The sequence below is a fragment of the Podarcis erhardii genome (assembly GCF_964252035.2).
Source record: "Podarcis erhardii genome assembly, chromosome: 4".
NCBI classification, from domain to species: Eukaryota; Metazoa; Chordata; class Lepidosauria; order Squamata; family Lacertidae; genus Podarcis; species Podarcis erhardii.
In genome coordinates, this window is record NC_138508.1 from 41,774,503 (window position 1) to 41,795,030 (window position 20,528).

The following is a 20,528-nucleotide window of genomic DNA, read 5'->3' on the forward strand; positions in this document are numbered from 1 at the left end:
TTTGCTGAGGTTTGGTCAACTGCAGTAGCTTAGTCATACTTGAGGCAAGAAAAGTACAGTAGTACCTCTGGTTACAAACGCTTCAGGTTATAAATGCTTCGGGTTACAAACTCTGCTAACCGAGAAGTAGTTGCTCTGGGTTGTGAACTTTGCCCCAGGATGAGAACGGAAATCGTGAACCAGCAGCGCGGCGGCAGCGGAAGGCCTCATTAGCAAAAGTGCGCCTCAGGTTAAGAACGGTTTTGGGTTAAGAGCGGACCTCCGGAACGAATTAAGTTCGTAACCCAAGGTACTACTGCAATACCAGCCTGCGTTTTTCATAGGACAAACAATATGTGAAAGGTTAGTGCTGTAGATGGAAAATAGGTCCTCTTTCTCAGTCTCAGATTAGATAGGCAAGTCAGGGGCATACCCAAATCCCCCCCAAAATCTTCTTGTTTGTTGATTAAAACGTCCCTGCTGTGATTTACTCTCATGGGGATCAAAGAGTCCTCTGTTTAGCCATATATCATCATGCTTGTCAGATTTTTGTTCATTACATTCTTGTCGTGTACATGGGTTTTACACAAAGAGCGAATGAAACCTTCAATCCCCACTCTACTGAAATCTAAAATAGTAGCCTGCTTACTGTTACAGGCAAGAAAATCAGCAAGATCTACACGTAACTGATGGCACACTTTTCACACTTGAACAGTGCCTTAAATGGCTCAAGACCACAATACCTCAAGGACTGTCTCTGTCCATATGAACCTAAGCAGACCCTAAGATCATCCTCTGAGACCCTCCTTTGTGCGCCTTCTCCATGAGAGGCCTACAGGATGACAACACAAGAACGGCCCTTTTCTGCAGTGGCTCCCCATTTGTGTAATGCTCTCTCCATGGAGGTTTGGATGGCACCTTCATTATACACCTTTAGCAGCATTTATTACTACAGAAAAAGCAGCAATTATGTAGATTATTTAATAAAGTCACTCACCAGATACCCTCTCTCTCTCTCTCTCTCTCTCTCTCTCTTCCTTCCTTCCTTCCTTTCTCCGTCTGTCTGTTTGAGATTATCTGAATAAGCTTAGGTGTCATGGGATAAGAGGACAGGTTCTCTTCTGGATCATTAACTGGTTAAAAAAAAACAGATAGCAGAAAGTAGGAATAAATGGCTAGTTCTCACACTGAAGGGATACAAGAAGTGGGTTCCCCAAAGGATCAGTGTTGGTACCAGTGCTTTGTAACTTGTTCACACATGGAGTTTGGTGTTAGCAGTGAAGTGATCATGTTTGATGAGGACACCAAATTCTTCAGGGTGGTAAGAACAAAAAGGATCTCTCCAAATTGTAAGGCTGTGCAATAGTACAAAAGCAGACAAGGGCTGTTTAACGTTATTAGAAAGATATTAGATATATCATTTTTAAATGCCACAGGGCATACTTGTAATTTAAATTGTTTTTCTTACCTTGTTGTTGGGTTTATTTCCGCCAAAACATTACTGGTTGCTCTGCAACACCCTCTGGTGTCACATTTTAACAACGCATTACAAACATTAAAAGCAATGTGCCATTTGTGCCTCTTTATTATCCACAACCCTTCCTTAACCCGTACTTAACGTTAAAAACATGAGCGTAGACCCTCCCAAGGACCGAATTGGATAATCAAAGGGCCCAGTGTGAGCAAGCAGCATCTTTGTGCGGCTTCTGTGACCCCAGTGCCTGGCAGGGCCTACCAAGGAAGCCTATCCTCAGTTCCACTTTCCTGGTACACCAGAGAGCTTCTGACCCCAAATATTTTTCAAAAATGGATCAATTGGAATTTTAGAGCTTCCCCCATCTAAGTTAGCTTAATGTGCAGTTCATAACCTCAGTCTTGCAAAGGCTTCCTAAGAAAAATTCCACAAGTATTTAAAGCTTGGCTCAGTTAGGTGAACATTACTTAACCCTTTGGGTTTAATTGATTTCTTACTAAAACAACATCATTGGTTTTGTTATAGACTCTCAAATGTATATGTAAATGGTAATTTACAGCGCTACAAGCAGTATGTTAAGTGGAAATGTGTATAGCAGTAGTCCAGTGGCTGGTTTAGATAAGTGTCATACATTTGTAGTGTAGAAGCAGCAGTGGGGAATACTGTACAGCATTTAACCCTTTCTTGAATTACTGTTTTTCCACTTTAAGTCATCCCTTCTAGGAAATTGAGCTTTTCAAACTCCATTGCTGGGGGTGGGTGGGGTGATTAGAGTGGGGGAAAGTGCCCCTGATTCTGATCCTTACTTTTCCTCATCTCAGTATTAGCAAGTTCTTGTTAAGTGGATTTATGTAGTGGGTAGTCTGGGCCTGATGTTCTTTGAGATATACAATAAAATCCCAGCACGCTTTGTTTGTTCAAATATATACTGTTTATGTCTCACACTGAAAGCTAGAAGTGAAGCATATATTACGCAAAGGATAATGAGGCTTTGGCAATGAAAATCAGTGAGTGGGTGATTTATTTTATTTATTTATATCTTTCTAAGTTTACATAGCACCAACATTACTTTTTGTTGTATCTAAGTAAACTTAAAAAGATATAAATGAACTATGTTTTATCTGAATTTTCTTTCTGGGGTTTTTCTGCATTTCTGTTAATCACTACAAAATTACATCCCATGAAGATTAAGGAACCTGTTTATTTTCTGATTATAATGAGAGGCAGGTGTTGTCTGTCTCTGAGGAGCAAGCATGCAGTTCGTTCTAAAAATAATGGAAGTGTGAGGCAGAGTTAGCAAAACATATTATTAAGCTTCCTGGCAAGGCACTTCTTCATACTTGTAGTCTTTCTCTCCTCATCCCACACCCTGATAGAAACTCAAGTATATGCCAGCTGAACATATACGTCTGAAACAAGTACTTCCTAAAGTAGTTTTGTGTAGTAATTTCAAGTATATATCTCAATTTATTTGAAAAACAGAAGGCTGATACTGTACATAGGGCTTTGCTGAATTTTTAGTAGGGTTTGAACTGCATGATACTTTGTTCACAAAAGTTAATATTTCTATTCACTGAAATTTGAAATTCATTCAATCATTGTTCCAACTCAGGCTTCATACACAACCTTTCCATAGTTGCAAAAGCCATGAAGAGTCTGCCTTGATGGGATTTAATGAAAAGAGAAATAACACAATGTATCTGTTAACATTTTAATGGATTTATAGTATGGATATTTTTATAGTATATTATCAGTGGATTTATAGTACAGATATTATTGTCTGCCCTCCTCCCCGGTCCCCATGTGCTTCCTCATAAAAACCCAAAGCACTGACATTAAGAGCCAAATTATACTTTAGTGATAATAGTCCTGGTGTTGGTAACCTCAGTCCTTTTATATTTGTTTGAAGCCAGTCCGAGGGGCTGGGACAACCCACTCAGATGGCCAGGGTAGTAGTAGTAGTAGTAGTAGTAGTAGTAGTAGTAGTAGTAGTAGTGGTAGTAATAATTTATTTATACCCCGCCCATCTAGCTGGGTTTCCCCAGCCACTCTGGGCGGCTTCCAACAAAATATTAAAATACAATACTCTGTTAAACATTAAAAGCTTCCCTAAACAGAGCTGCCTTCAGATGTCTTCTAAAAGTCTGGTAGTTGTTTTTCTCTTTGACATCATCATCATCATTACAAATTTTACATTTTCTTCATTTAAAATGTGTGTCCTTTCATTATCAGAAAAGTTTTAGAGCAATCCCATACTCAGAAGTAAGTTTCATTGTGAAGGCATCCCTTGAATAACCTTTCTATGCCTGGCATCAGCTGATTTGGATACGGAAGCGTACCAGCTTTTTGTTCAACCACAAACTGGTTACAAATTAATATTTAACAATATTGTCATGGGATTTTTTTCTCTCTTTGCAACCAACACCTTCTGTTCAGCAATTAAAATAACTGTCTGTATAATTAATGACAATTTTTATCTTTTATAAGGATCCTTCCCGACCATTGGGGTGCAGTCTCTTTGCCCAAGATTCCTGAGGGAAGGATTTTTAAATAACATTCCAGCCCCACATCCTCTGTCAGGGGGAGGATCTTTGCCCCCCAGGATTTCTTCTGGTAGGTATTCCATGTGAACATTCAAGCACTGGATAGGAAGCTTTGGTTCTTGAGACCAAAATGAGGAATACAGTGCATTTATGTTACATGATACTTTGCTAAATAGATACTTGCTATTTCACTCTTGTTACAGATCAAACAAATAGCAATGGCATACCCTCCAACATTTTTGTCCCCAAAATTGGGGTGTCAGGATTGTCATGCCAGAGTGCCTTCCAGTCCAGCACTCTGGCGCAACCCTGTTGACATGCTGAGGACTCGCACCAGAGCGCCAGACAAAAAAAGGGACATTCTGTGATTCCGAGATGTCCTGCTTAAAATCAGGACAGTTGTGGGGTATGCACTGGAGAAGTTTATGTCACCGTGAGCAAAGTTTATAATTCATCAGAAATGCAGTAGAGCCCAAATAAGTATGACAAAACTAAAGATAACGTCAAAACAACAGTGAATCTGAAACGGTAAAAGGGGATAGCAGCTAGTAATTTAGATAAACACTTGGATATAATTTAGCATTGTGCAATCACAATGTGTATACAACATACCAATCATTTTCGTATTGTTCAAAATAGCCGTGTGAAATTTGTTTGGAATCTGCTATACTATTAAAATACTTTGTACAACTTTATACAACCCTCTGGTGTGCAGCCTACACCAGAGTACAACAAAATATAGTCAGAGCACTTCAAATCATTACATATTAATTTCTATGCATAAAAGTATTGCTTTACTTTCTTTACTTTCAACCAGAATAGTATTAAAAGGAAATTTCCATATGCACCTGAGAGGTCATTACTCTTCCACAACATAAATGGATTATTCTTATGCTGTATAAACTGACAATTAAGAATAGATTGAATTAACAAATACTTCCTGGAAAAAATATTCCGTAACTACCATAAGGGAGCAATTATTCATTCTGAAATTCAAGTACAATTTGCAATATTCTAGTATAATTTTTTTTTTAGCCTGGATAAGGTTTTCTTCATCAAATCTGTTTATCCTCACTTTAAAATACCCGAATATGTATTTTTTAAAAAACCAAAACATCATTAATTCATTCCCCTTGGTCATATTTATATAATAAAAATGCAGAATACAGCATTGTATATTTTAATAATAAATGTACATGACGGGGGGGGGGGCAATCCAGATTTTAGTTCCTTCCTTTGTAACTGTAGTAAAGACCATTTTAAAGTAAAGACAGCCATGCTGAGTCTACAAAAGTAATCCATGCACAACCATTGGTCTGCATACCTGGGTTGCTCATCAAATCTGTGCCCAGGTGGGCAGATGGGTACTGCAAGGAAAAAGAAACATTGTCACCTGACGCCTCTTGCTTTCTGTCAAAAGGTGGCAGGCACTGTCAGTTCCGATACTGCTGACAACCTGTTTTCACTGTTTACGTCAGGAGTCAGCAAACTTTTTCAGCAGGGGGCCAATCCACTGTCCCTCAGACCTTGTGGTGGGGCAAACTATATTTGGGGGGGGGTGAACAAATTCCTATGCCACACAAATAACCCAGAGATGCATTTTAAATAAAAGGACACATTCTACTCATGTAAAAACACACTGATTCCCAGACCGTCCACGGGCCGGATTTAGAAGGTGATTGGGCCGGATTTGGCCCCCGGACCTTAGTTTGCCTACCCATGGTTTACATGGTTTAAAGCACTCCAGAACCTGTGACAAAAATTAACTTGACATTGTTACCGTGCACGTGTGCTCAGGTGTGGTCACACTAGCAGAAAGTAACCTGAAATATACTCTTTCCTGCTTTATGTTTTCTGGGGCTACTGGAATGAATAACTGAAGCCATGCTTAGGGGTTGAATTATCTGCAATATCTGCAGTATCACTGGTCAAAGAGTTCCCTTTTATTTTCTTTCAGTAGCATGGAAACAATTGAAACATGGGGTACATGTCTCAGTATCTAATAAAGAACTGGGGCACATATTATCCTTGTCATGGAGATGCCATGAAGAGCTTACTTCTCATGGTGTCTGATCTCCTTCCCACTTTAACTTTTCAAGCATGTGGGTTGCATCCATTATGTTAGAGTCTCTCTGTGACCCTGAACCACAGTCTCAGAGGTCAGGGAATGACTTTTGGCATCATATCTGTTTCAAACAATGTGCATCCTGGGCATGTGTTCAAATATGTTCCGATGTAGCACTTTTAAGGTTCAATAATTTTGTTTTAATAATATCTTGGTAAAAGAAACTTTCATATTTTCCTGTTTTTAGTAAGTATTTTTTTTGGGGGGGGACACTCTGCTTGTGCAGAATTGACTTCATAGCTGTATTAGTTGGGAGCATTTATTTGGAGTGAAACAAAGCAATAAAGGCATATACATACTGCATATTTTTATTATGTGTCCATTTTGAAAATGTGCCTTAATAATCACTTTTACAGAGAGGTAATATCTTATATTGCAGAAATAAAATAAAATAAAATAAAATAATACCAAAGGAAGGGCTACTAAATTTCCTCCTTAACAACATTCAAGTAGAGAATGACAGAAGAGAAGGAAAGAGGGTAGAATGGATTTTGTGATACACAGTAAAGAGGTATGGCTAATGGCTGCACTTAAAACAGAACCAAGGGAGAAAAGATCATGGTTTATGTTGTGAAATTGGTGGGCTTGTGACATCTTGAAGTGGATTAAGTGTTGGGTCTGTTTCCTGCCCAGGATAATTCATCAGAGTAAGTCCCATAGACAACAGATGCAAAGAGCAGAAAGCTAGAGACTGTGTTTTCCATAGTAAGCATACAGATAGATAGAACAGAGAAACATTCAGTCAGAAACATTCAGTAATGGTGAAAGCTCTGCAGCTGTTATAGTTGCACTCCACAATAGTCATTTTCCTGTTTCTCTAAATTTTTGGTCAGTTACATATCAAAATCCTTGTTTGCTATAAATGTTCAACACTCATACTTGAGTAATGTATATAATTCAGCAAACATCAGTGTAAAGTATGGAACAGATGAGTCAAATGCCTGTTTGCTTAAAATGACTCTGAAAATATAGACTAGACAATTTTTTTTATTTCTGAGCATGAAGGTAACATAAATGTATTCACATAGCTGTGCAAAGCCTAAAGAGATTATCTACTTTCTTTCGAATGCCTACTGTGTTTCCAAACAAATAACGAGCTGTTCATACATTACAACAAGCCAGGCTCTAGCTTCTTTCATCTTTGGTACTGGAGCAGAAAAACTGGGGGAATAGTGGAGCAAGACTGTTTCAGCAGTTGCACCAGCACCCTGCATGTTTGCAGTAAACCAGTTTGTTCTTAACTAGGGCTGTGATGTGCAAATCAAGCCACTGGGTGACTTTCAGTGACCAGTTCAGCGTGAGGGAAATTTACCCATTTCTTCAATGTACTAAGATGCTGCGGTACAGATAACCATTGTTGCTATTGTATTGTTTTGTTGTCGCTCTAGCCTAGTTACTTGTTTATTTATAATTACCCCAGTCAGTTGCCACTCCCCTCTCCCCTCTTTTTTTCCTTTTCCCCTTTTTTCTTCTTCTTCCTAATTGTTTAAACAAACTCATAAACCAAGAACTTATACATTGACCACTAATAATGAAACATATGTTGTAGATAACTTTCCACATTTATTATGCTATTTTTGTAATATACAATGACATGAGAAAACTTTATAAAAAAATTCCTTCCAGTAGCACCTTAAAGACCAACTAAGTTAGTTCTTAGTTAAAGACCAACTAAGTTAGTTCTTGGTATGAGCTTTCGTGTGCATGCACACTTCTTCAGTGTGTATCTGAAGAAGTGTGCATGCACATGAAAGCTCATACCAAGAACTAACTTAGTTGGTCTTTAAGGTGCTACTGGAAGGAATTTTTTAATTTTGTTTTGACTATGGCAGACCAACACGGCTACCTATCTGTAATGAGAAAACTTTGTGTACTTGTTTGTATAACATTATTCTTGCTCATAACCCCCCCCCCTCAAAAAACCCAATTAGGAAATAATTCACACCTCTGCCACCAGCTGGTATGGCTTTAGGAGGCTGTGGGGCCACTGCCCCATGTGCAGCCCTGCTGTACACAGTGACTGGGGCAGAAAATGACAGGATGAAAGCTGTGCTCAGGTCTGGATCAGGCCCAATGTGACGGCAATAGGACCAGCTTTAGATCCAACAGATCCTAGACAGACTGCATCCCTGCTCCTTCTAACCTCTGGAACTCCTGGTTTGGGGTCCTTCCACTGCCTGTCACTGGTAGCCATCTTGTTGACAGCACTTTTGCCCATCTGCACATTTGGCAGGCAGAAGCGGGAGCTCCATACCAGAGGGAATGCTGCTTCTCTCACTCTTGTCAGCGGCGCCTAGCAGGAAGCTGGCATAGCTGGGCAAAAGGACACCTGTGCTCAGTCCAATCCCCGCAGCCCAGCACAAGAGGGAGAGAGGGTGGGTTGCTGTGTTAATTATTTATTTTGAATGAATTTCTATACTGCATAACCAGATTTCAGGAGGAGTTACAGTTAAAGCTGTAGAATAGCACACTGCAAAATTAAAAATATTTCCTTCTATTCCTATGGAGATGCTGTTTCTACCTAGCAGTTGGTTTGTTGTGATTTGTAAGTTCGATTGCTTATATTGCATTGAATGTTTTATTATTTCTCACCTTGAGACTTCAGCATAGACAAAAAATAAATATCCTCCATACACTGCTGGAGTATGGTTTTTCATTTACGGAAAGAAAGGTTCGTTTTTGTTTCGCGGTTAGTTTTATTTATTTATTTAAAGAGGCTCAAAGTGATAAGGATAGTGTTCTCAAAGGTTTCAAGATACAGTCGTACCTTGGTTGCCAAACGCCTTGGAATGTTTTAGCACCTGAAAGATCAAAAACCAGAAGTAAGTGTTCCAGTTTTCGAATGATTTTTGGAAGCCAAACGTCCGGCACGGCTTCTGTGGCTTCCAATTGGCTGCAGGATGCTCCTACAGCCAATCGGAACCAGTGTCTTGGTTTTCAAATAGTTCCAGAAGTCGAACGGACTCCCGGAATGCATTCTGTTCAAGAACTGAGGTACGACTGTATATATGTATTATTTCTAATAAAACATTTGCCTATCTTTTTTAGGTTTCTTTGCCTGTGAAAGTTAAAACCCTTTTTTGTGCACAACTGAAATTCTCTACACTTGTCTATGCACATTTATTACTTTGCTAAAATGTGTCTTGTTAGTTGTATGTGCGTATTGTCCCTGTGATGTGACAATAGTTGTAAAAAGTATTAACTGTATGGTGTAAAAGCAAGATTAAGGGCATATTCACATGCTGCCTGTCCTCACTCTACAGATATTGGAGACTGATAAAAAGAATCTCTCTCTCTCTCTCTCTCTCTCTCTCACACACACACACACAGAGAGAGAGAGAGAGAGAGAGAGAGACTACATGTATTTAAATCCTGGACTGCAAAATCTGAAAAAGTGAAAGTATTTTCATTCCTAAAAAGACTACTTTAGCCATGAAACTTTGTAGCTTGGATGAATGACTTTGCCACTTAATATCACCAACTAGGAATTACTAATACATGAAGCCGCCCAACAATGTGGAGAACATGTGGAATGTTAGAGGGTATAGATAGGTAGCCGTGTTGGTCTGCCATAGTCAAAACAAAACAAATTCCTTCCAGTAGCACCTTAAAGACCAACTAAGTCAGTTCTTGGTATGAGCTTTCGTGTGCATGCACACTTCTTCAGATACACTTCAGCTTCTCAGCTTGAGTACGGGGTAGCTATCTATATTCAGGTATTTTAAGACACAGACTATCTGGTTAAAAAAAAAAGATTTCTCACTCTTTCTTTAAACTGAACCATTTTATAGCCCCAGTTTCTGTTTTTCTGCTGTATGTATGTATGCATTTGTGTATTTGTGGGGGTGGGTATATAATGTGCATTTACTATGCCTATTTCTTTTGCATATTTTTCAGCATTTCATTATAAACAAAATCTGTAGAGATTAGTGTGCACTGAATGTATTATTATTTGGGGGGAGATTAATTCGATACTTTAAAAAATTCATTAGCATGGACTTTGCTTCAGTATTTAAAATGACAGGAAAAGTGTTCTGAATATCTTGCCACCATTCTCGTTCATCATTCTACCATTCAATTAAATTGCACACTGTCAAAATCCTTTGCTGTGATAAAAAATAGAAATTAAATTAAATATACATATATTATATGAATTGAAAATAAAATAGCTCTTATATTTAAAAAAATTACATGATTCTGAATGGCACTTGATAGTTCTACCATTCTTGCTTTTAAAATAACTAAGGGTACAATCCACTAGAGTTAAGCAACTTCAAGTGTCTCTGACGCCCACTTCCTCCGATTCAAATCAATTTGATTTCCAAACGTTGACTTTGGCTGGATTGTGTTTGTACAGCACAATCCTATGCAACTTTATTCAGAAGTACATTTGAGGGGCTTACTCCTTAGTACTTACGTTCAGGATTACAGCTGCTCAGCCCAGGACCTCCATATATAGTGCCCAGGCTTGCACCCCGGGCAGGTTACTTTAGTGCTGCTAAAGCAGCAGTTTGACTTCACCTCCAGAGGAGTACCCCATTGTCTCTCAAGACAAATGGATGCCAACAACAGCCTAAAAGTATAAAATAAAAACCTGGTTTATTTTATAAACAGATGGTTTATATTGCATATATTAAAGGACAAGCATCTGCACATGGCGCTCTTATCTAGTTGTTCACTTTCTCTGAATCCCACAATAGAAATCGCATAAGCCCAGGTGATAAGAGGGCCAATAAGGTTGTATTGTTAGCAGTTGCACTGACCAATTTATGAGAAGCAGTATTTTCATCCTTTGCTCTTTTAAGAAAATGAATAATTTAGATAGGCACATTACCGACTTTACATTTTTGGATATTGGATGTGCCACCACAGGGTGTGCTATTCTATAAGGCCCTCAGGGGTAATTATTCAGGCAGAGTTTTATTACAGTCATCCTGCCCATTGTTAAAAATGTTCATTTGCACTGGCATTCATTCTGTAGATTGCAGCTGTATCCCTGCTTTTTCAGGGTCCTCAAACACACAAGGAAAGTGTTAGTTCAATTCAAACTGCCCACTGATTGCATCCTGATTGACAGAGGAGAGTGTGGGTACAAACCTATCCCCCCCTCCAATGTGTGATGGAGGTTTATATTTACCTCAGGGGCTAAATATTCTGCTCTGATCCTGATTTCCCCCCTACCTCTTTAAGTCTATACATAGTCTTTGTGTAAACAGGGAATTTATCTCCCTTTATTCTAATCGTAATGGAGTACAGATATATCTTTCTCCAGGTTAGAGTGAAGGTCAATGAACAGGAGCAGGTTTACACCACTTCAACCGTTTGCCTGATGGTAGCCTGTTTACTTTCTTGTCTCATTTGTTCTAAAATATCATAATGGTTCACAATAATATGTTTATAGACAGCTGATCTTCCATGTAAGTCCACAGCTCCAGTTGAGTTCAGTTGGGCAATCTGTTGTTATCTATGGGAGCAATGCCTGCCACCCAGCCTTTCTAGATAACAGCCTTTGTCCTGTAACCATGGAATGTAAACAGAATGTTTCCCTATGAACCCTTTAGGGAGCTCTGTAATATATTTGGCTCTCTGTGTGCTTTGCACGCTGTAAAGGCAGCCATTTTGCTGGCATAATACGCTATCTTGTATTTCTAAATTAAAAGACAGTAGAATGTTCACTTGAAGATGTTCTCACAACTATTTCACTGACAAAACCCAATGTTACTGAAACAGATATGCCTCCTCACCAAGGGTAGAAAATGGTGGGGGGCACGTGGGAAAATGCCCTTTTACTATGCCACAAGGCTGCTGCAGGATACAGCAATGCCTGTGCCAGCCCAGCTCTGCCCTCTCTCTCACACACACACCCCAAAATCCTATTTTGGGGGCCTGTCTGCTGGCTACTGCTATTTGGGCTGGCACATAGGGCACTCACTAGAAGAGCTTCCTTTTTTAAAAAAATACTATTTATTAAAATTTTAAAGGTTACAGAAAGAAAAAGTAAAAATACCACATTAAACAAAAACAAAACAACACATCACAATATAAAAAAACAGAAAAATAAAATCCATTAAACAAAAACAAAAACACAAAGAAAAATATATCAAATCTCCTCATTACTTATCTTTCATTAGCTTATTACCTTGACCTCCTCACACCTCCCTTTTTTGTATTCTAGGTCAATTATCCATTTCAGCAAATCCTTTCCCTCTTTTAAAATTTTAATCCTGTAAATTATCTTAATATAATGTAACTTTGTTTTTCCTCCTTTCACCAATTAACAGTCAATTATTCCCAAATCCTTTATATCATTCCTGCTAAAATCATATAATATTATTCCAACATCCTTCTAACAGTTGTTAATTATACAATGTTTCTGTAAGTAGTCTTTAAATTTCTTCCAATCTTCCTCCACCGACTCTTCTCCCTGGTCTCGGATTCTTAAATACCTTTAAATACCTTTTTCATTTCATTATAGATCATCTCCCAGAAAGTCTTAATCCTTGGGCACGTCCACCAGAGATGAAAGAATGTACCTTCGGTCTCTTTACATTTCCAACATTTATTATCGGGCAAATGATAGATTTTTGCAAGCTTGACTGGTGTCATATACCACCTGTATATCATTTTCATTATATTCTCTCTTAAGGCATTACATGCCATGAATTTCATACCTGTGGTCCATAACTGTTCCCAGTCAGCCATCATAATATTATGTCCAACGTCTTGTGCCCATTTAATCATAACAGATTTCACTGTTTCATCCTGAGTATTCCATTTCAACAGCAAGTTATACATTCTTGACAAGTTCTTAATTTTAGGATCTAGCAATTCTGTTCACTAGAAGAGCTTCCTTGCCAACAGTGGAGCTCCCCTGGTGGCAGAGGACAAGCTGAGTGGAGGAATACTTCTGCCCTATCCAGCAGTAGCATTACATATAGGTGGTTTGAACTGGTCTGTCCTTTCATATTCACAGTGTCTTAAATTATTTTTGTTCGTTTCATTGCATGAATGTCCACTAGTTCCAACTGGGTGCCCATTTGTTCATCCATGAATTTCTGTCCAAAGAAAGTTTAACAGACAGAAATTGCTGAAAGTATTATAAAGCCATTTTGTTAGTCTTCAGGAGAGTTGCATGATGACTATTGTGTGCAGTTCTGATTATGCTATCTATCTGATTATGCTATGTTGGCAGGAGAAAGAATGAAAAATAATAACAGGCAAGATGTAGACAAGGTTCTTCTCAAGTACCTGTGTTTCTTTATTCCTTCTATCATTTTATCTGGTATTTGTTACAAATGGAACCAATACAGGCATTCGCACAAAATGTGTTTGTTGTTTTATTATATTCTTTCCTGTCTTGCATGCAAGATGATTCATTACAGTATTTCTGCATATATTATTCACGCCTTTGTATTATTAGCATTATCTAAATAACATCTGATGGAAAACCCTGATTAGCATGCAACTTGGGTTATTTCTTCTAGGTAGTTTTAGAGTGATGGCTTACTCCTGAACACAAACAGTAAAAGGCTTGTCAAGTAAATACAGAAAGTAAATTAGTACTAGAATGACTTGGTTGTTCTTGTCACAAACATCAAATGTTAACTATATATTCTAGTCTAAAGGAGAAGGGTCGTATTCATAGCTTAGTAACACTCCCTCTCCTCAGCACTGTTTTGAGTGCACAGGGTTGTATCCACCAAGAATAGCATGGGCTATAAATAATAGATTATGATTTTAGCCATTTAAATAAAAAACCAAAAATATTATAATGCCTTTGGTAAATCCAGCAACATGACCAAGAAACTACTCAGAAATAATAGAACAATGAGATACATTTTTGCTACAGAGGAGGACTGGGAAATGAGCAACATATTTTACTAATGCAAATAATCTTTTCCTAACAGCTGGAACTATAACAAACCCTTAATATACCTATAATCCTAACACATTCCTTTGCTGTCTTTGCAGGCAGACCAGTAATGATTGTGGTTGAATACATGGAGAATGGATCCCTTGACTCCTTTCTACGGGTGAGGTGTTATTTTCACAAGAAATATGAATAAAAACCATTCTAAGTAAAGATTTTGAATCATTTATCACAAATTAATTTTTGCATAATGTTATTCATGGATTTTTAGTTGGAGAAGTATTTTCCCCAGGGTGCATTTCTTAGGTACAGTGATACATTAGAGCATAGCCAGAAAAGGAGAAGATTTAGACTTAAGAATATAATTGATTTCTTCTACAAGTTCAGTCCCCATATTTAGCAAAATGTATTTCAAATGGTGTTATTATGAACAAAAAGATAAACTGAAATGCAAATGCCTTGCCATATGGCAGCTGTTCATTTTGCTCAGTCATTTAAAAATATTTCTTCGTTGAGTTTTGTTTTTGGCTTACGGAAGTATAGCACAGGTTTAGTAGCTGATTTATAATTATTTATGGCTAATTGCATTTAACAAATTGAATTAGGAACTACTGAAGTGGCTTGACTATAACGGTGTTCCACTTAAGTTCAGTTACTGGATCTAAATAAATGTCAAAAGCGTGGATAGGGAATGGCACAGAGCGGCCCCAAGACATTTTGCTGTCTGAGGCAAGGGACAAGATGGTGCTGCTCTCCCACTTCACATACAGAAGCTGCCTGAACTGGCAGCTGAATCTGACTTCAACACTGGCAACAGGATGATGTCTTTCCCCATAGTTTAGGCAGCAGGTTAGTTTAAGAAGACCAGGACATGCCTTGGGACATATAAAGCTCCAACAGAGGAGAACTGCTGTGGGGCTCAGGAGAAACATTATAAGACTAGATGGCACTGTGTGCTCACTGAGCAGGTATGCAGGTACTTCTGGATTCTTTGCTGTTGCTTGAGACTCAAGTGGCTTCAGTGGCACAGAGTGCCTTCCATCAGCTTCAGCTGGTGCCCCAGCTGGACAGGCACAGCCTAACTACTGTTGTCTATACTCTGGTAACCTCTAGGTTACATTACTGTAACATGTTATAAGTAGGTCTGCCTGTGAAGAAGATCCTGAAATTTATGCTGGTGCAGCATTTGGCAGCCATATTGCTCACCAGGGTAAGATGGTTCTGCCCTGGTCCTGTCACTGATCCTGGCCTGACTGCACTGGTAGCCAAATAGTTTCTAAGTCCAATTCAAAGTGCTGCTTTTGACCTATAAAGCCTTAAACATGGCTCAGGACCACAATACCTCAAGGACTACCTCTCTCCATATGAACCTACACAGACCCTGAGCTCATCGTCTGAGACCCTTCTTCGCATGCCTGCTCCACAAGAGGTCCAGAGGGTGGCAACACGACAATAGGCATTTCTGCAGTGGCTCCCCCTTTGTGAATGCTCTCCCCGGGGAGGTTCAGCTGGCACCTTCATTATACACCTTTAGATGCCAGGAGAAAACATTACTTTTCAACCTGGCCTTTGGCTGACTAACATCTGATACTCTTTTTTAAAAAGTGTTGTGGGAGGGGGGATTATTGGTTTGGTTTTGCTCTTATTTTTCTTAGGTATTTTGTGTTTTTTATATTGTATTTTTATAAAGTACTCATCATTACGCACTTGCAAATATCCACAAGATAACATTAGCCTTGCTGTATAATCGGTAATGTAAAGGTAAAGGGACCCCTGACCATTAGGTCCAGTCGTGACCGACTCTGGGGTTGCAGTGCTCATCTTGCTTTATTGGCCAAGGGAGCCGGCGTATGGCTTCCGGGTCATGTGGCCAGCAGGACTAAGCCGCTTCTCGTGAACCAGAGCAGCACACGGAAATGCCATTTACCTTCCCGCCGGAGTGGTACCTATTTATCTACTTGCACATTGACGTGCTTTTGAACTGCTAGGTGGGCAGGAGCTGGGACTTAGCAACAGGAGCTCACCCCATCGTGGGGATTCAAACCGCTGACCTTCTGATCGGCAAGTCCTAGGCTCTGTGGTTTAACCCACAGCGCCACCCGCGGCCCTGTATAATCGGTAGAACTTAACTAATTTTTGAAGAAGAAAAACATATCGAAGACATGTACAATAATTCATAATGTGCATTTAATACAGATTAGCTGGCATGAAATACCATTTGAAAATATTGGTGGGGGAAAATGAGTAAGCAGCAAAGCAAGGTGACTATAGTGAAGCAGAAAGGGCACAGAGGCAGCTTGACAAAGAAAGAAAGAAAGAAAGAAAGAAAGAAAGAAAGAAAGAAGAGTGCCTAAAATCATTTATGAAGCCACACTGTGAAGCACTGAAGAACTGGGGCCTATGAGACAAAAACCAGAGTTATATAACAAAAAGAGGAAATGACAAAAGAATTCCTAGTGTTTAATATATTGGATCATATAGGTGGTTGGAAGGGCAGAGAGATAATGGCAAAATATGAGGCTGGATCGGAATTAATAGTACTGTTCATTTTGTAAACAGACTCGTAGATAAACTTTTTGCAAATCATGTTGCTACTTTATCTTTACTAATACCAAATGCTTCTACCTTCTGTTCATCCCTTTTTTATGACAGAAGATTGAAGGGTTTGTATCTCATTTCACTCTAAATAGGTATATTCAGCACATAGCAAGATTTCTTTACTACATTGCCTTCCTTATGTCTGCTTCTAAAATATGACATTTATTTTTGTATTAGGAAAAGGGTAGAGTCATGAGAGAGCAGTGGTACAATAATAAGCATTAACCTCTCAGTCACATTAATTGTTTCCCTTAGTTATATGCTTTCCTTTTCTCAGTTGTGGTTTATTAGTTCAATGTCTATTGATACGGTTTTTAGGTTACATGCATTCTGAAAGGAATGTAGATATTTAATCTCAGTAACATTAATACTCAGCAGATCAAAAGACTGAAAGCTCTAGATTTTAAAAGAAATCTGTTTACTTCTTTTAAAATGTGATTTCCTTCTAGTTACTTGAAGAGTAAACTTTGAAGTACCTTTGTGAGAGTACAAAAAGTACTATATAAGTGTGTCTCTAAACCATCATAAAAGGTTAAATTTACAAGGGGTTTTTATCTAGTGATCTCAAAGGACTTCACAAAGCCCATATTTCTTCATATGTAATAATGCCTTTTTTGTAGCTTTGAGCACTTTTATAGAAATATATATAAAAGCTAGAGCTAAAAGATAAAAATCCAGAATGTGAAGAACACTCTTCAACATTTCAAGCTTCTATGCCATAATTTCTACAAATAAATCATTATTGTTCACCAGAATATTATGAGCATGACAGCATTAGCTGATTTTTGGAGGGGAATCTATAATGGCATTAGATGTGGCAATTGTTCCACATATTCCCATGTAAATCCAAATTATACCAGATCTGATTTATGTTTTTTTCAGCAGCTCATATTTGGGGCTTTAAAGTTCCAGGGATGCTCACATCCTTATTATATTTAGAAGTACTGTAAAGGAATAATACTATAATACGTTGATCCTAAGATTTGTTTGCAAGATTTGTGCAAGAGCCTGGGCAGTGGAAGTATCAGAGGAGAAAATACTTGGTTGGATGGGAAAGAGATGAAGAGACAAAGTACATTCAGAAGGGAAGTTGTGCCTCTCATATTGACCCATATGTCTAGAGCGAAGTTTATTTAACTTTATTAACTCCCTGCTACTGAGCATGTTGACTTATAAGTAACAATGATTACAATAACATTTAAATCCAAGTAAATTTAGGACTGTGGACTCACATTTTTTAAAAAAATAAAAAATTATTCCTCTGTCTGATTTCAGACAACCTTCTCCCCACTGCAACCCCATAAAACACAATGTTCAGTAGGTCATTGTGGCCATCTTGAATAAATTTCAGCTGAACAGGGGGAAGCAGAAGCCTGAGGGGAAAACAGCGGTCCACTGCACGACCTACCTTCTGCTCACACAACGTTGAACACAACACCATTATTAAGACACGTTTATTTCTCAGTCCTTTGGCACTGGAAACCTTTGGAGCCCCTGCCTTGCTCTGAAGGATTAAGGCAGTCCGCATGAGAGACCCAGCATTATCCCCCAGCAGATGGAATAGCCAAGAGGGATCAGGAGGAACTATTTGGGGACTGCTGCCTCTAGCATTGGCTGCCTCTGGCAGGTGTCTCATTTCCCCCTAATAGTAGGGCTGGCTCTGAGAATATGCACTGTGGGTTAAGAGAAAATGCTTTGGCCACTTTTTTGATAGACTGCTTTTAACCTTCTTCCTGAATCCTGGCAGTCGTTAGAAGAAGCCATCTTGTCTGACTTGCTTGAGGCAGAATGTACCAAGTAGTTTATCAGCAAATGGAGAGAGAGAGAGTGAGAGAGAGAGAGAGAGAGAGAGAGAGAGAGTAGTGAATCATTTAATTCATTCTGCCTGACAGACTGCATGGCTTGGATCAGCGCTCTGTATGGACATGTGTGGGGAGCTGAGCAGAAACCTATCAAGGTTATTTCATTGCCTATTTGTGATGCCCTGTGCTTAGAATAGGACATACCAACATCTAGGCCTATGGAATTACATATATATGATGTTATCAGTTGCCACATCATGACACAAATGATTTTTGCTAGCATTATGGATAGCTGTGTTTACAAAGTGTTTAGGCATAAAGGTGGTTATAAATAATGGGTTGTTTCACACATGTGTGTACGTCATATGATTAGTCATTGAGGAATGGCAGCTAAATGTGTGGATTAGCCTCAAGAAAAGTGTTGTGTTCGAAGTGTTGTTTGGTGATATGAAAACTTTATCTAAAGTGTTAAATTTATGATAATTCCTACGTGCAGTTTGTCATTTGATGTTGCTTGTGTGAACCAGCCTTATATTTTACTAAAGCATCATAGTCCAACTCACTATGGCCAAGAAAGTCATTTGCACAGAGTTGCCTAACTAGATTGTATGTTCCAAATATTTTTAGTGTATCTTAGTATGTCCTAACCCAGAGGAAGAGTAGTCTTTTTAAACAGCGTTACACAAATAAGAGGGGGAATCATAGGGACAAAGGATGGTATACATCGCATATTGTATCCTGGGACAAAATAAAAGTTAACTCAGATCACACTGGAAGATGGTATAGGTTACTGTTGTAAGCGGTGTTAGTTCTTGCACAAAACCAAATTGCCCTAGACAGCATAAAAAGTATCTGGCGTAGCTATGCCTTGCAATGGTCAAACACAGAGGGTAACATTTTCCAGAACAGCAATATTTCAAGCACTCATACCAAAGCATAAGGTTCAAGTTGTTGCTGGCACCCATCTGTATCAGGAGGCAATGGGAGTTACAGCAGCTGCTGTGGCTGTAGAGACCAGTATGGGAGATATATGTTTTATTGCAGGTGAGGCAGATGAAAACTTCTGGTTGTGCTGCTACAGGTGCCCTATGGCGATTTCCATTTCTGTACAATGGCAGGTGTGTGGCAGCCAATAAAAGGATTACTAAATGTTTTAATATAACTGTCTTACAATCACAACCTTTGCTTAGTGCCTTAGTCACTACTAGATCTTGCAGCTAGGTAGTTACAGGAAAGATAGATACAGAAAATGGAAACATGGGGACGAAATGGAGGTGACCTGGCAACACAGCTTAGCAGACACTTTTTCCATTCTTCTAGATTATGATATTATCTGAGTTTAGTATTTAAAACAAAAGATATGTACTGCATATATCATTATTATTATTTATTAGATTTATAAACTTCCATTCATCAAAAGATCTCAGGTCGGTCCACAAGGAAAAAACACAAGATAAAAGCACTAATAAATAGCCAAAACAGAAGCAACACAACAGTAACCCCCTCTGTACTATACTACTACTATATCATACAAAATCCAAAGTCTCAATATTTCTAATTATTTTTGTGCAAATTAATAAAAAAGCAAAGGTTCTGTCACTTTATGAATTGTATTACTAATGTTTACTATTTGTGTACAGCGTGTTCTGGTTTTTAAAGGGGCACTGCGGCTGTTTTATATCAAGGTATAAATTCAGAGAACCTTATTGCATTTGGGTAAAATAACAGATTGTTGCAGAAGTACTCCTTTTATTGTTGACATGTACTTCAGAACTTACGGTAGTAGTGTAAAGCACCATAATAAGTTTTGTTTCATTTCTGTGGTACATTAACAAAAGACAATACAGCAGAGTAAAAGACCAAAACGTATTACCAAACTTAAATTCCTAAAGGCAAGTCCAAAATAGGCCAAGGGAGGGAAGTGAAAAATATTTTCGGTGGGAAAGAAATGTCAGGATATATTGCTCTTTGAAGAAGCAGCCATTATATAATTCCCAGTACAGCCTTGCCATTAACCTTATCCTTTCTGTCAGTTAGAGGTTAGATGCTGCAGCAGAAGCTCATGTTAAATAATGTTGGGAAAGGAGACGAGAGTTCCATAAAATGAAGTCATAAAGTGTGTGCTATAAATCCATCT

The 20,528-nt window shown here is 38.6% G+C and overlaps 1 protein-coding gene and 1 long non-coding RNA gene across 5 annotated transcripts in view; one reads left to right on the forward strand and one right to left on the reverse strand.

Moving 5' to 3' along the window:
* The window catches only part of EPHA6 (EPH receptor A6), a 348,542-nt gene that overhangs the window by 275,713 nt on the left and 52,301 nt on the right, over positions 1-20,528 (forward strand). For 3 of the 4 annotated variants that reach the window (XM_081859642.1, XM_081859643.1, XM_081859645.1), the window contains 2 exons: positions 3,941-4,066; positions 14,093-14,154. In XM_081859642.1, the coding sequence (XP_081715768.1) occupies positions 3,941-4,066; positions 14,093-14,154 (188 nt within the window). The remainder of the gene's footprint in view (positions 1-3,940; positions 4,067-14,092; positions 14,155-20,528) is intronic. The other variant, XM_081859644.1, reaches the window with a different exon arrangement.
* LOC309340803 lies at positions 1,013-8,410 on the reverse strand. Its single transcript, XR_014156107.1, has 2 exons — positions 8,265-8,410; positions 1,013-1,112 (listed from the first exon to the last, which is right to left on the reverse strand). It is a non-coding gene; the product is annotated as an uncharacterized lncRNA (long non-coding RNA).